Source organism: Mobula birostris, chromosome 19 (genome assembly GCF_030028105.1).
Source record: "Mobula birostris isolate sMobBir1 chromosome 19, sMobBir1.hap1, whole genome shotgun sequence".
NCBI lineage: Eukaryota > Metazoa > Chordata > Chondrichthyes > Myliobatiformes > Myliobatidae > Mobula > Mobula birostris.
Genome location: NC_092388.1, coordinates 15,435,712 through 15,450,136, shown reverse-complemented (window position 1 = coordinate 15,450,136; position 14,425 = coordinate 15,435,712). Strand labels below are relative to the sequence as shown.

General features: G+C 44.0%; 1 protein-coding gene across 1 annotated transcript in view; it reads left to right on the top strand.

Moving 5' to 3' along the window:
• The window catches only part of LOC140212316 (A disintegrin and metalloproteinase with thrombospondin motifs 16), a 201,243-nt gene extending 191,267 nt beyond the window's left edge, over positions 1-9,976 (top strand). Inside the window, exons 22-23 of the mRNA XM_072283017.1 lie at positions 4,855-5,002; positions 8,858-9,976. Of these exons, the coding sequence (XP_072139118.1) occupies positions 4,855-5,002; positions 8,858-8,973 (264 nt within the window). The 3' untranslated portion in view covers positions 8,974-9,976. The remainder of the gene's footprint in view (positions 1-4,854; positions 5,003-8,857) is intronic.
• The last annotated feature ends 4,449 nt before the right edge of the window (positions 9,977-14,425 follow it).

Below are 14,425 nucleotides of genomic sequence, written 5' to 3'. Positions count from 1 at the left end.
TTAACCCTGGCCTAATCACAGGACAATTTACAATGACAAATAAACCTACCAACCGGTAAGTCTTTGAACTGCGGGAGGAAACCGGAGCACCCGGAGGAAACCCACGTGGTCATGGGAAGAACGTGCACACTTCTTATAGGGCAATGGTGGGAACTGAACCCAGGTTACCTGCACTGTAAAGCTTTGTACTGACCACTGAGCTACCGTGTCTTAATCAGGAACCAAATGGAAGGGTGACAGCTTTAGTTTCATCATCTTACATAGAACTAAAACATGAATTTAAGGAGAAGAGCTCTTCCAGAGATTCTATTTTTAAATATTCAGGCAAATGTAATTAAAAATTTGCTTCATCTATCGCACGTACATCAAAACAGACAGTGAAATGTGTTCCTTCCATCAATAAGCAACACTGTCCAAGGTTGTGCTGGGGGCAGCCTGCAAATATCGCCATGCTTTCAGTGCCCAGGCTTACTAAGCTAACCTTTTTGTTTGTCCATCGTCGTCAATGAGGACCTTGACACCATTATGATGGTGTCGAGACTACTGCGTGATATTGATTTAAGTGAGGGAGAGTTGCGCAGCGTCTGCCTCACTCTCTCTTCCCAATTCCCATCTGGATCCAGTGGCAAGACAGAGTTGAGATGGCTGCAGATGGGACTAGGCACAGTGGATGACCAGGACGTCTTCTGTGTCTTGTCCTGCTCTACACGTTCCACGACACTTGCAGAGACCGCCTTCTTGACCGTTGGACCTTCCATTGGTCTCATCCGCTCAATCCGCCGGAGTCTGTCTTCACATGCTGGGATAGACAACTCTCTATCTCACCAAGAGTTTGAGACCCGTCGGCTACCCTCACCTGCTTTAGCCGGCTTGTTGAAGCCGTTGCTCGGGGTGTGGCCGCTGTTGCATGCAAACAGCTACAAGGAGCCACAGGTGAGAGCTGAGTGCCAGGTGGGGACCAAAGGTGGACAAACTGCCTTGAAAAGGACGCGACATGTTTCCCCCACCAGAGGCTACCCCTCCCTGACACCCCATACACCCCCAAGCTAACCTGGAATGTGGGAGGACACCAGGGGAAACCCACGCAGTCATCGGAATAGCAGGCTTACAGACAGCAGCATCACTGAACCTGGGTCACTGACGCTATAGTGGTGTTATGCTAACCAGTATAGATGAGATTTAAGGCTACCATATTTTACTGCTTTCTCCAAAGATATCCATCTCAGTTGTGAATAGGTTTCTGAACTGCAAGGTACCAAAAGCCACCGAATTGGACACGTTTAATTTTGGAAGTATCGGGAAGTCACAATATGAGGGGTCAGCGAATTGCCAGCAAGGATCAGTACTGTGGTCAGGGAGTGACTCTCACCAGTAGGGGGAGTGCAGGGATCAGTGAGTCAAGCACACCATGAGGGGCAGTGCTTAACTACGGGTGAGTTAAACCCACTGGCAAGGACCAGTTGGGTTACTCGATCAGCAAGTCCTATACCAGGATCAGCAGGTGCCTCTGTTAGCTGCTGCCAGTGAAAGAACACCTGTCACTGTCCCTCACTGCCATCAGTATCAAATGTGGAACATTACAGCGCAGTACAGACCCTTCAGCCCAAATATTGTGCCAACCTTTTACCTACTGTAAGATCAATCTAATTTTTCCCCACAACATAGTCCTCCATTTTTCTATCATCCGTGTGCCTCTCTTAGGGTTCCTTAAATGTTTCCAGTGTATCTGCCCCTCCCACCATCCCTGGCAGGGTGTTCCACGCACCCATTACTCCATGTGTAAAGAAATTACCTCTGACATCTTCCCTACACTTCCCTCCAATCACCTTAAAATTACGCCTGCCTCATATTAACCATTTCTGCCCTGGGAAAATGTCTCTGGTTATCCACTCTTAACATCTTGTATACCTCTACCAGGTCACCTCTCATCCTTTGCCCCAAAAAGAAAAGCCCTCCCTGTTCTCCCAGCAGAACCTCATGAAGAATGCCCCCTTGTCCAGGGGCATTGTGGGAGATCTGCTCTGCACCCTCCCTAAAACTTCCACAGTCTTCCTATAAGGAAGTGACCAGAACTGAACACAATATTCCGAGTGTAGCCTCACCAGGGTTTTACAGAGATGCATACTGAATACTGAGGGCTCTGAAGTAATTAAAAAAAACTGAATTGGTTTACTGAGTTCACACACAAAATGCTGGAGGAACTCAGCAGGCCAGGCAGCATCCATGGAAAAGAGTAAACAGTCAGTGCTTTAGGCCGAGTCCCTTCATCAGGATCGTGTGTGTTGCTTTGGATTTCCAGCATCTGCAGATCTTCTCTAGTCTGTGTTTTCCTGAATTCACTGGTTAGCCAGTTCCAAAATTAGTCGTAGTGATGAATCCCCAATTTATTTGTGTCAGGCTTTTATTGCTATGTCCTCACTCAGCTGAGATTAGATAGATTTACACCAACTAAGATTAATTGACTGGTAACTAAATGTCCACTTGTCATGACCATTTAGTATTCCCACCGCAGGAACTAACACTGTGAACTCAATGTTCATGCCCCTAGCTTGGAGGCCGTCTAGGCAGAATATGAAGTGTTGCTTCTCTGGCCTGTGTTGGGCCTCGGCCTGCCAGTGGAGACAGCCAAGGATGGCCAGAACGGTGTAGGAATGGGAAGGGGAATTGAGCTGGCCTGCCACTGGGAGCACGGGACGGCCATTGCAGACAGTGGGTATGCACCCTGCAAAACAGTTGCCCACTCTCCGCTTGGTCTTGCCAACGTAGGACCAGCGTGGCAGCGTAGCAGTTAAGAGTAATGCTGTACAGTGCCAGGTGTAAGATTTGGGGCTCCATTTCTGCTGCTGCTGTCTGTAAGGAGTTTGTATGTTCTCCCCACTACCATGTGGGTTTCCTCCAAGTGTTCTGATTTCCTCCCATCTTCCGAAGACGTGCAGGTTAGATTGAAAGATTAAAGATTAGCTTTATTTGCCACACATACATCAAGACATAAAGTGGAATGTGATGTTTGCATCAAATCACATCAGCAAAGCCTGCAAGTATCGTCATGCTTCCAACGCTAGCCTGCCCACAGCCTACTAATCCTAACCTTACGTGTTTGGAATGTGGGAATCAGTGGGTTTATAGCAAATATCAGTGGATAGTTTGCCTCCTGCAGTTGGCGAAGTGGAGATACATCTCTACCAAAGGAGGTGTAAGGCACTCCTTCCCTCCGCTAGCCTGCAAGTCAACCTTGGGCAAAGTCTAGCACCTGCTTAGCTCCCCCAATAAGGGTCACATGAAGCCAATGGAGCAGATGGTGGATGGTCGTGTGAGCAACTGGTGCATATCACAAGTCCTGGTTATGCGACCACTGACGCCAGGCAGGCAATCTCTGAAGAATATTGATAATGGCTGGGGTCACCCATCTTGTAAAGACGCCGCCCAGAAGAAGGCGATGCCAAACCACATATGTAGGAAAATTTGCCAAGAACAATCATGGTCTTGGATAGAGAAAACAATAAGAACAACAGCATGAAGTGGGGGGGGGTTGAGAGGTTCTTCCCCACAGGTAACGATCAGATCAAAGACAGATGAAGGACCATGTTTGGCCACATCGTGTGACAAAGCATATAACGCTGATGAATTTATCTCTTAAGGTAGAGACAGAGATGAAGAGAAATGTCAAAAATACTCCATGTGAATTTGACGGTAGGGCAGATGTTGATGTCAAAGGTGATAAAATTGATGAATTCCTTTGTTCACTTAGATTAGGTTACTGGACTAGCTTAGCTTTTCTTGTCACGGATACATCAGACGTACGGTAAAAAAAGTCACTTGCAACAGCAACCAACACAGTCCCAGGATGTGCTGGGGGGCGGCCTGCAAATTTCACCACGCTTCTGGTACCAACAGAGCATGCCCACGACTCACCAACCCCAACCCTTGTGTCTTTGGACAGCGGGCAGAAACCGGTGCACTCGGAGGAATCCCGTGCCGCCGCGGGAAGAGCCAGCAAACTACTTACGGACTACAGCAGAACCGAACCTGGATTGCTGATCGCTAGACCCCAATGCCACCCCTTAAGCAATTGCGTATTGCCCAACCATAGAGATTATCCTTGTCATATCACTTGTTTCCATACCTTCTCTGAAACTAAAAACTAATTTTTCTCCTTCTTAGTTCTGACAAAGGGCTTTCAACCAGAAAAATTGGTGCTGTTTCTCTTTCTGCAGATTCTGCCTCTCTTGACTGTTTCCAGCATTTCAGCTTTGAATTCTTCTATGAGTTATTTGGTTGGATGACAATTATCGAAGTTCAAAGTACATTTATTATCAAATATATACAATATATATAGAATATAATGTATGCAATATATACAACGCTGTGATTCGTCTTTGCACAGACAGCCATGAAACTGAAAACACCATGGAAGCATTCAAATACCCAAAACACAAAAAAAAAGAACAAATCACGCAAACGAGCGAGAAACACAGAATATAAGCATCAAACCCACAGAGTCATTGAAACAGTCTAGGAATGTTCAGTTTAGTTCAGTGCTTGACTGTAGGCTGCAGAGCCAATCCACTGGATTGTGCTTTAAAAGTTAATTCTGTGTTCAGTTATACATTTTTTTTAATTTTAATGTTTATTTGTCCAAAGGGCAGATCACCTCTAATATGAATACGAATATCTATCTCCTACCCGTATCTAAAAAACAGGAGTTATAATAATACACAAAAAATGCTGAAATCAGTCCGTTTTCTGTTTTCTTTTACAGCATCTTTAGTCTTTTGATTTTCATGACATGATACCTTTAACATGTTTTATTTTTACCTACCAAAACCTAGTAACAAGCTGATTTTTGTTTTCTAGTGCTCGGTTAGCTGTGGCGGAGGGGTGCGAGCCCGTGCAGTGCACTGTCTTGCATATGGCCAGCCAACCTCAGGTTGCCTTCTGCACCAAAAACCAGCCTCAACAGAAGCCTGCAACACACATTTCTGCCCGGTACCTGAAAAGAAAGGTGAGAACACAAAGAACGTCTTTTTTAACAGATAAAAAAGGAGGGAGGGAAGGGGTAGATTGATCTTAGAGTAGATTAAAGACCGTAAGATATAGGAGCAGAATTAGGCCATTTGGCCCATTCAGTCAATTCCACCATTCATGATGGCTGATACACTTTTCCTCTCAGCCCCAATCTCCTGCCTTCTCCTGTATCCAATCTAGAATCTATCAACCTCTGTCTTAAATATACATAAAGACTTGGCCTTCACAGCCGCCTGTGGCAATGAATTCCAGGGATTCACCACTCTCTGGCTAAAGAAACACATCCTCAACTCCGCTCTGAAAGGACACCCCTCTATTCTGTTGCTGTGTCCTCTGGTCCTAGACTCTCCACCACAGGAAACATCCTCTCCACATCCACTCTATCAAGGCCTTTCACCATTCAATAGGTTTCAATGAGGTCACCTCTCATTCTTCAGAATCCCAGTGAATACAGCCCCAGAGACATCGAACGCTCTTCATATGACAAGCCATTCAATCCTGGAGTCATATTCATGAACCTCCTTTGAACCCTCTCCAGTGTCAGTACATCCTTTCTAAGATAAGGGGGTCAGCACCCATCATGGACCAAAGGGCCTGTACTGTGCTGTATTGATCTTTGTTCTTGTGGTCCTTTTGGAAATAAATGTGTGCTGGGGCAGCAGGCTGAGGGTAGCAGACACCAACAGAATCAACAAACTCATTCGTAAGGCCAGTGATGTTGTGGGGATGGAACTGGACTCTCTCACGGTGGTGTCTGAAAAGAGGATGCTGTCCAAGTTGCATGCCATTTTGGACAATGTCTCCCATCCACTACATAATGTACTGGGTGGGCACAGGAGTACATTCAGCCAGAGACTCATTCCACCGAGATGCAACACGGAGCGTCATAGGAAGTCATTCCTGCCTGTGGCCATCAAACTTTACAACTCCTCCCTTGGAGGGTCAGACACCCTGAGCCAATAGGCTGGTCTTGGACTTATTTCCTGGCATAATTTACATATTACTATTTAACTGTTTATGGTTTTATTACTATTTAATTATTTATGGTGCAACTGTAACAAAAACCAATTTCCCTCGGGATCAATAAAGTATGACTATAACTATGAAATCTGCAAGATTTGTTTGCACTTTTAAAAATCATGATGTAAAACACCTCATTATAGAAACCTACTATATGTCATGATGGTTCTCAAAGTAGAAGGACCATAATGGGTGGTTAAGTGAAGTTACATGACCATATGGATTTTGCCATAACTCTGATAGTATTTAGTTCTGATAGAAACTCATTTGTCGATGAATACAAGATGTTCAGATTACTCTTTAAATGAACGTACTTATATTTCATGGGTTGGTTACTACTACAAAGTTCAAAAGATAGTCTTGTGCTTCTTCCCTGCTGAAGAAAAGTACACATTTGCCATATTGGTTTCCCCGGTGATGAAGACTTGCACTGATGTTAGACCAATCAACGTTAAGTGCATTTTGTGGTGTGACCCCCTTGGTGGAGTGGACCACTCACGCAGAATCAAGCCTTCACAGAGCTTGAGGATAGGTTAGTCATAACAACAGAGGTCTGGAATTTGCAAAACCAGATCAAGTAAAAGTAATTCAACCTTCCGGTCCACCTCCAGCACCACAGCTGATTAGAATCAGATTTATTAGCACTGATGTCATAAAAGTTGTTGTTTTGTGGCAGCCACAGACCTGATTCTGATTCTGATCAGCTGTGGTGCTGGGGGTGGACCTGAAGGTAGAATTACTTGATCTGGTTTTCCAAATTCCAGACTTCTGTTGTTATGACTATGACAGTGCAATACTTAAATATATTGCTATAAGTTACCATCAGAAAAATTAAAATAATAAATAATTAGTGAAAAAAGAGAGCAAAAAGAAAATTGCTGGAGGTTCTGGTGACATACAAAACCACCCCTTACTCCTAATGAAATATAGCCACTGGCATGTCTTCTTTATAATTGCATCAATATGTTGGACCCAGGAGAGATAATCACATCCTCCATCCCCTACAGATAAGTATGACAGTCCCAATACTCTCTTCTTGGCCCACTATCCAACTCTCGATCAAAGCCTCAATGCTAACCCTTTCCGCATTCAACTGATGCTTAGACAAGAGCCCGACAGCCCCTGCACATGTCTTCTTATCCTGGCAGTCCAGCCTCTGCAACGGCCCACAAAGCAACAGTTGAATTTAATGTCAGAGAATGTGTACAGTGTACAGTCTGAAATCCTTACTCTTCACAGAGATCCGCGAAAAAGAAAAAAACCCAAAGAATGAATGACAGAAAAACATTGGAACCACAAAGCCCCCTTCCCCCTCCCACGCACAAGCAGCAGCAAAGCATCAACCCTCCCCCCACTTGTTCCCGAAGAAGGTATCATCCCCCCCCCATCACCACCACCCACCATGAAAAGCAGTAGCAAACCCCCAAAGACCAGGATCTATGGTCAATCAAAGACTACTGCTCATCCCAGCACCTCGACATCTCAACAGGCCCTGTCTCCAAAACAGCCCAGTGTTCCTGCATTATGACAGAACAACCGGCAAAATTATTTTTAAACTTAACCAGTTGTGTACACAATAAAATATTGCAGCAATAAGCCATTGAAGGGGTTGTTTGCTGGCCTCGTGAATATCCCCACAACACAATAATCCTTGGTGCATCCGAATGTGCGGGAACGTTCCTCACGGTTTCACTTTCCAGCCGGGGCAATCGAATAGGCACAGTTCACCCCTCCTTAACCCTTTCTCCCAGCAACTGCTGCATGGCGCCTACAATTGTACCCCGTCTTCTACAGCAGGATGGTAAACTGTCAGAGCAGGGGTTCCCAACCGTTTTTATGCCATGGACCAGTGGTGTTACGCAAGGAATCCATGGACCCCAGGTTGACAACACCAGTGTCAGAAAGATCTATAAGTGAGAAAATTACATGAATACATGTTTGGAGTGAAATAGTAAGTACGGTATAGTAATGCACGCTTTAGGGGAGATGTCAGAAGTATTTTTTGTTTACACAGAGAGTAGTAAGTGCCAGAAATGCATGCCTGGGGGTGGTTGTAAAGGCTCTACATTAGGGACATTTTCAAGACTCTTGGATTGGCACATGGATGAAAGGAAAATGGAGTATTATGGGCTGGGTAGGTGAGGGTTTAAATTGATCATAGAATAAGTTATGTAGAACATAGATTAGTACATCACAATACGGGCCTTTTGGCCCATGATGTTGTGCCAACCGTTTAACCTAGGGTCATGGAGAAGTACAGCATAGAAACAGGCCCTTCAGCCCATCTACTCCATGCCAAAACCACTTAAACTGACTACTCCCATCAACCTGCACCAGAACCATATACCCAGCATTCATGTATCTATCCAAACTTCCCTTAAACATTGAAATTGACCTCGCATGCACCACTTGTGTAGACAGCTTATTCCACACCCTCACGACCCTCTAAGTGAAGAAGGTTCCCCTCATGTTCTCCTTAAACCTACTCCAAGATCAAGCTCATGCTTCCCTCCCACATAGCCCTCTATGTGCTTTCAGCTGCGTCCCTATTTAAAACTCCAAAATCTCCCTAAAAGTTCACCTCTACCGCCATCCTGGTAGTACGTTCTGTGCACTTACTGTTGGCCCGACAACGTAGGCCAAAGGCCCATTCTGTGCCTTACTATTCTGTGAAAGTCAGCTGTGATACATTTCAGGAGAGGCAGGGACAGCCAAGTATCTGTGGATGGCATGACATTTGCAAAAATGGGTGAGTAATTAACCATTGTATTTTCTTTCTCTTTCTCTCTTTCTTATGTTGACGCCACAAAAGATATTTTTTGCAAGGATTATTTCAACTGGTGCTACCTGGTGCCCCAGCATGGTGTTTGCAGTCATAAGTTCTACGGCCAGCAATGTTGCAAATCATGCTCCAAGTCAAACATATAAAAGAGCCTATGAAAGAATGAACTCTTCATATGAACAAGCTGCAGATTTTAATTTGTGTTGCATCTGATGACTGGAGAAGACTATCAAGACTGTAAACTTACATCCGAGGCATGGCATCATTCTACTCAGCAATTGTGGTAAAAGACAGTTTTGTTTTTTTTTACCACCAGCAGACCAGTGTAACCTTTGCAGCTTTGTCCATATTGGATCCTCAGATTCCCTGGCGGCAGTGAGCTTTGACTAACTGAAGAATATCAAGGAGGCCAATGAGAGAATGGAAGAAATTACCGTCTAAAACTTATTCAATGTGAGCCTTTTAATTGCCCTGTAAAATGTGGCCATGTATGATGAACTGTGCAAAGGCTTTGAACACTAGGAGGTATTTAACACATTGTGTAAATGAGGGCAGAGAGCAGGATGGGTTTGCAAGGGTGCAGTGGCATTGGAAAGATAGGTGAAGTGAATTTTCCCAGCTTATTTATTTTACCTCATTTAGATCAATGGATGGCCTTTAATGAAAACACACTGTGCTGAACTAAAACTACTGCAGCCAAGATGCCATTGTAGTGAGCCCTATACCGGCTGGTTTCAAGAAGTGTTGGCCTTTAAGTAATTCAATGGTGCTATTCTTTTTAAAGAACGGTGAAAGCGTGTTGCTGTTAATTATTAAATCATACTCTTAAAATAAATATTTAAATCTGTAGAGACAGAAACAATTGGACTATTTTGAGAGAAGGGATAATAATTACATCAGTGCATGGCAGGAATTGAAGGTATTTTATTTATTTATCAAACCGATAGGTCTTTTTAGAACTGGTGGTCATTATTATTGAAGATGAAGTTCCACTTTGTTCACTTACAGCCTGTGTGCCATAATTGAGAGAGACTGACCCTAATCTGTGTCATTCTTTTTAGAGTATCATTCAGTATAGTACTTTCACAATATTATTGTTGAGCTTCCTGGTACCACTAAATTAACAATGGTGCTTTCAATTGCAACCTTAGTAGAATTTTTTTTAAAGCAAAAGTTCTAATTTATTTACAATTATCTTGCAAATTTGTTGATATTTTTGCCTTTTGCAAAAAAAAAGCAATGCACAGTTTAAATAATCAGAATTGTTGGAGTACTGTGGTTACTTTGAACTTTATGCAATTCTGTGCAAAAATACTGTAAAAGTTTTTCACCCAGCTGTGAGAAAAATATTTATGTTTTTATGGAGTTTTGTAATAAAATTTCACTAAAAATGTGATCATTTCTTTCTTTGCTATGTGTCTGAATATTTGAGAATTTCTAAAACTTGACTGTGATTTTTGCTTAAGAAAGAATATTCTCAAGGGCCATTGATTCAGGACATGGAATATTTTGAGATGTAAAGATTATTTTATGGCAAAGTATAGTAGGGGAATTAAGGGTTATGGGGAAAAGGCAGGTAGGTGGAGATGAGTCCGTGGCCAGATCAGCCATGATCTTATTTAATGGCGGCCTACTCCTGCTCCTATTTCTTATGTTCTTATATAGAGGGTTCTCTCAGTAAAGTATCCATATAATTCAGATAGAAAAAGTTTTCAGTCTTCAGCAAATCACACTTCCTGATGTGTTCAAATGTACATCAGACGATCGTTAATGTTCCAGACCAAGAAGAGCCTCAGCTCAAAACGTCGGTTGTTTATGCTTTCCATGGAGGCTGCCAGTCCTGCTGAGTTCCTCCAGCATTTTGTGTCTGCTGCTCAAGATCTCCAGCATCTGCGGAATCTCTTGTATTTATCAGATAATTGGGATGTGATGCACTTATTACTGAGCACAATGAATGTAGCCTATATTAGAAGCTAAGACGCAATTTATGTTAAAATTTAGACCTAATCCTTACCTTTAAGACATTGCAGTTGCTGGAAGAAAAGAGGCCACTAGCTTTAATTCATCTGCTAATTAGCCTGACAAAGGCTTCAGAAATCTAAAACTTGGCATGCACAATGTAAAATATAATTTTTGCATTAAGCATGAGTATTCTGTGGTAATACGAGTTAGTTCGGGTAGATGGAGCTTGTCAGCCTGGGAAGGCAGTCCATCTAAGAGAGGGAAAACTCTGATTTCAAACCTCCACTGCTTTGTGGCCATACCCACTCATGGGAAAGGCTTCGGGAGTAAACCCTGAGGACAAATCCGGAGCTGGAGTCCCTAAGACAGTCCGACGTTGTTTTCAACCTCGTTCTGGCAACTCCTGCAACAACACCGGTGCCAAGCTGGATCGGCCCTTGCCCTTCCCTTGGACAACATTAGTGGCGTGGAGAGGAGAGACATGCTGCATGGGCAGCTGCCGGTCTTCCATTCAACCTTGCCCAGGCCTGCGCCCTGGAGACCTTCCAAGGCATGGTCTCGTGAGACTAACGGATGCCACCTAATACAAGTTAGATACAATTTTGTTCGTTCATTCGTTATGTGCCTCGTTGTATGATGTGAACGATCATGGTCTTTCCATGACCATGGTTGTTCTTGGCAAGTTTTTCTACAGAGGTCGTTTGCCTTTGCCTTCTGCTGGGCGGTGTCATATCTAGGCGGGTGACCACCCCTCCTGCCTACACCCATTATCAATACCCTTCAGAAATTGTCTGCCTGGCGTCAGTGGTTGCAAACCAGGACTTGTGATGTGCACCACCCCCGACCTGTCCCCATGGCTTCACATGACCCTGGCTGAGGAGGGCTAAACAGGTGCTACACCTTGCCAAAGGGTGACCTGCAGGCCAGCAGAGGGATGGAGTGCCTTACACCTCCTTTGGCAGAGACGTATTGCACCCCGCCACCCCTAGATACAATATCCTGCAAAATTGTTAAATATCAAAGTCTTTTTAAGAGGGTGATTCCTTATGTGGACTGCAGAAGCCCTGGATACAAGTTGTCAGTACCAACAATTTTTAAAAATTATTTATTTATTGAGATACAGCATGGAATAGCCCCTTACAGCCCTGGAGCCAAGTCCCCTGAGTTAACCCCAGTCTAATCAGGGAATAATTTACCGTGAAGAATTAACCTACTAACTGGTAGGTCTTTGGACTGTGGGAGGAAACCGTAGCATCTGGACGAAACCTACACAGTCACGGGGAGAACTGGCAGTGTGGGGAATTGAACCCAGATTGCTGGTATTGTAAAGCGTTGTGCTAACCACTACTCTACCGTGTCGCCTATGTTTTGGGAGGAAGTAAAGGCACTTCATTGCCGTGAAGTTATTTCTGATGAAGAATCATTGACTTGAAATGTTATCTCTACCTGCCTTCAACCTACCCATCAGCTTCCCCTTCCTCCCTCTGGTTTGCCACCTGCTTCCCTTTGCTCTATGGTCTACTGCCCTCTCCTATCAGACTCCTTCTTCCACCTATCACTTCCCAGCTTCTCACATCATTCACTTCCACCCCCCACCCTCCTGTCTTCCCCCCCTCATCACCTTTCAGCTTGTGCTTCTCCCCACCCCTACTCTTTTATTTTTCTTCCAGCCCTCAATCTTTCCAGTCCTGATGAAGGATCTTAGTCCGAAGCATTGACTGTTCATTTTCCTCCATTGGTGCTGCCTGACCTGCTGAGTTCCTCAAGTATTTTGTGTGTGTTTCTCCAGATTGCCAGTATCTGCAGAATCCCTCGTGTCCCCTTACCAGCGTTTTTTTTTCATTCATCATTATTTTTACAGAGTCCAGCTCCAATGGCTGATAGCTGTATTACCACCTAGTTCACTGAGCAAAAATTCACAATGATGTTCTTGTCAGTGAATTTTCTCCATTTCAAATTCCTTCCATACTTTCAATGTGGAAGACTTAATGTACTTTTGTAGGTTGTTCCATAAATGACAGAAGTTCTTTCCAAGTGACAACCTGTTGTGTTACTCAATGTTGGAAAATCCGGGAGCAGACATGCTTATAGTTTTATGAGGGCTATTAAGAAAGTAAGCTGTGAAAGCAGCAGTCAGGAGAATAGTCCTTTTGTCATTCCACAATTCCTCAAGATTGTGGATGACTTTCCACTTCAGTGATATTTGCTGGACAACTGCCCATAATCCATCATTCCTTTAGCATAGCAGAAATACACTCAGTGGCAACTTTATTAACCCGTTCACCTGCTTGTTAATGCAAATATCTAATCAGCCAATCATGTGATAGCAACTCAATGCATAAAAGCGTGCAGGCATCGTCAAGAGTTCAGCTGTTGTTCAGGCCAAACATCAGAATGGGGATCTAAGTGACTTTGGCCGCTGAATGATTGTTGGTGCCAGATGGGGTGGTTTGAGTATCGCAGAAACTGCTGATCTCCTGGGATTTTCACACACAAAAGTCGCTTAGAGTTTACAGGGAATGGTGCAAAAAGCAAAAAAATCATCCAGTGAGCAGCAGTTCTGTGGATGAAAATGCCTTGTTAATGAGAGAGCTCAGAGGAGAATGGCCAGACTGGTTCAAGCCTACAGGAAGGCGACAGTAACTCAAATAACCACGCGTTACAGCAGTGGTGTGCAGAACAGCACCTCTAAATTCAGGTTCACAACACGTCAAACCTTGAAGTGGATGGACCACAGCAACAGAAGACCACACTGGGTTCCTGTGTCTAATATGGCCACTAAGTGTACGTCAGTCCGAGTTTTAAATATTCATAGTGGCTGAACTTGGATGTACACAGTAGAGAATTTCAAAAATTCTCCACCCACTCTGGGAAGAAGTTTCTCTTACACTAAGAGTAGTCTCCTCCTTACTCTGTAACTGTATCCTCTGCATGGCACGGTCGCGTTTTGCTTAGCACAACGCTTTACGGTACAGACAACCCAGGTTCATTTCCTGCCGCTGCCTGTAATGAGTTTGTACGTTTTTCCCGTGATCGCGTAGGTTTCTCCCGGGTGCTCCGGATTCCCTCCACAGTCCAAAGGTGTACCGATCGGTAGGTTAATTGCCATTGTAAATTGTCCTGTGATTAGGCTAAGGTTAAATCGGGGCCTGGCCTGCTGTGTTCACCAGCAACTTTTATGTGTGTTGCTTAAATTGGGGTTTGCTGGACAGCATGGCTCGAAGGGCCTATTCCACGATGTATCTCAATCAATTAGTCAATAAATAAATAGATTAATTAATTAATTCTTCAAACAGAGGAAACATTTTCCCTGCATTCGCCATCCTGAGCCCTTTAAGAATCCTGTTCTATTTTGATCAAACTCTTCCTTCTGAACTCCACAGCATCCCTATCCAGTCTACTCACCCTCTCTTCATGTGGCAAACCGGAACTCTCTCTGAAATCAGTCTGTTAAATCTTCACTCCACTCTGTTAGGTAGGAAGACCCAACTGTGCAAATACACCAGGCAAAAGCTTGTACAACGGGAAAGCGTCTCAAAGTACTGACTATTCCAGAACAGAGCATGGTGATCATTTGAAATGAAGCTTCATTAAGATGTCCTCCCTATTATAGGATAAACGTTTAGACCTAGAACA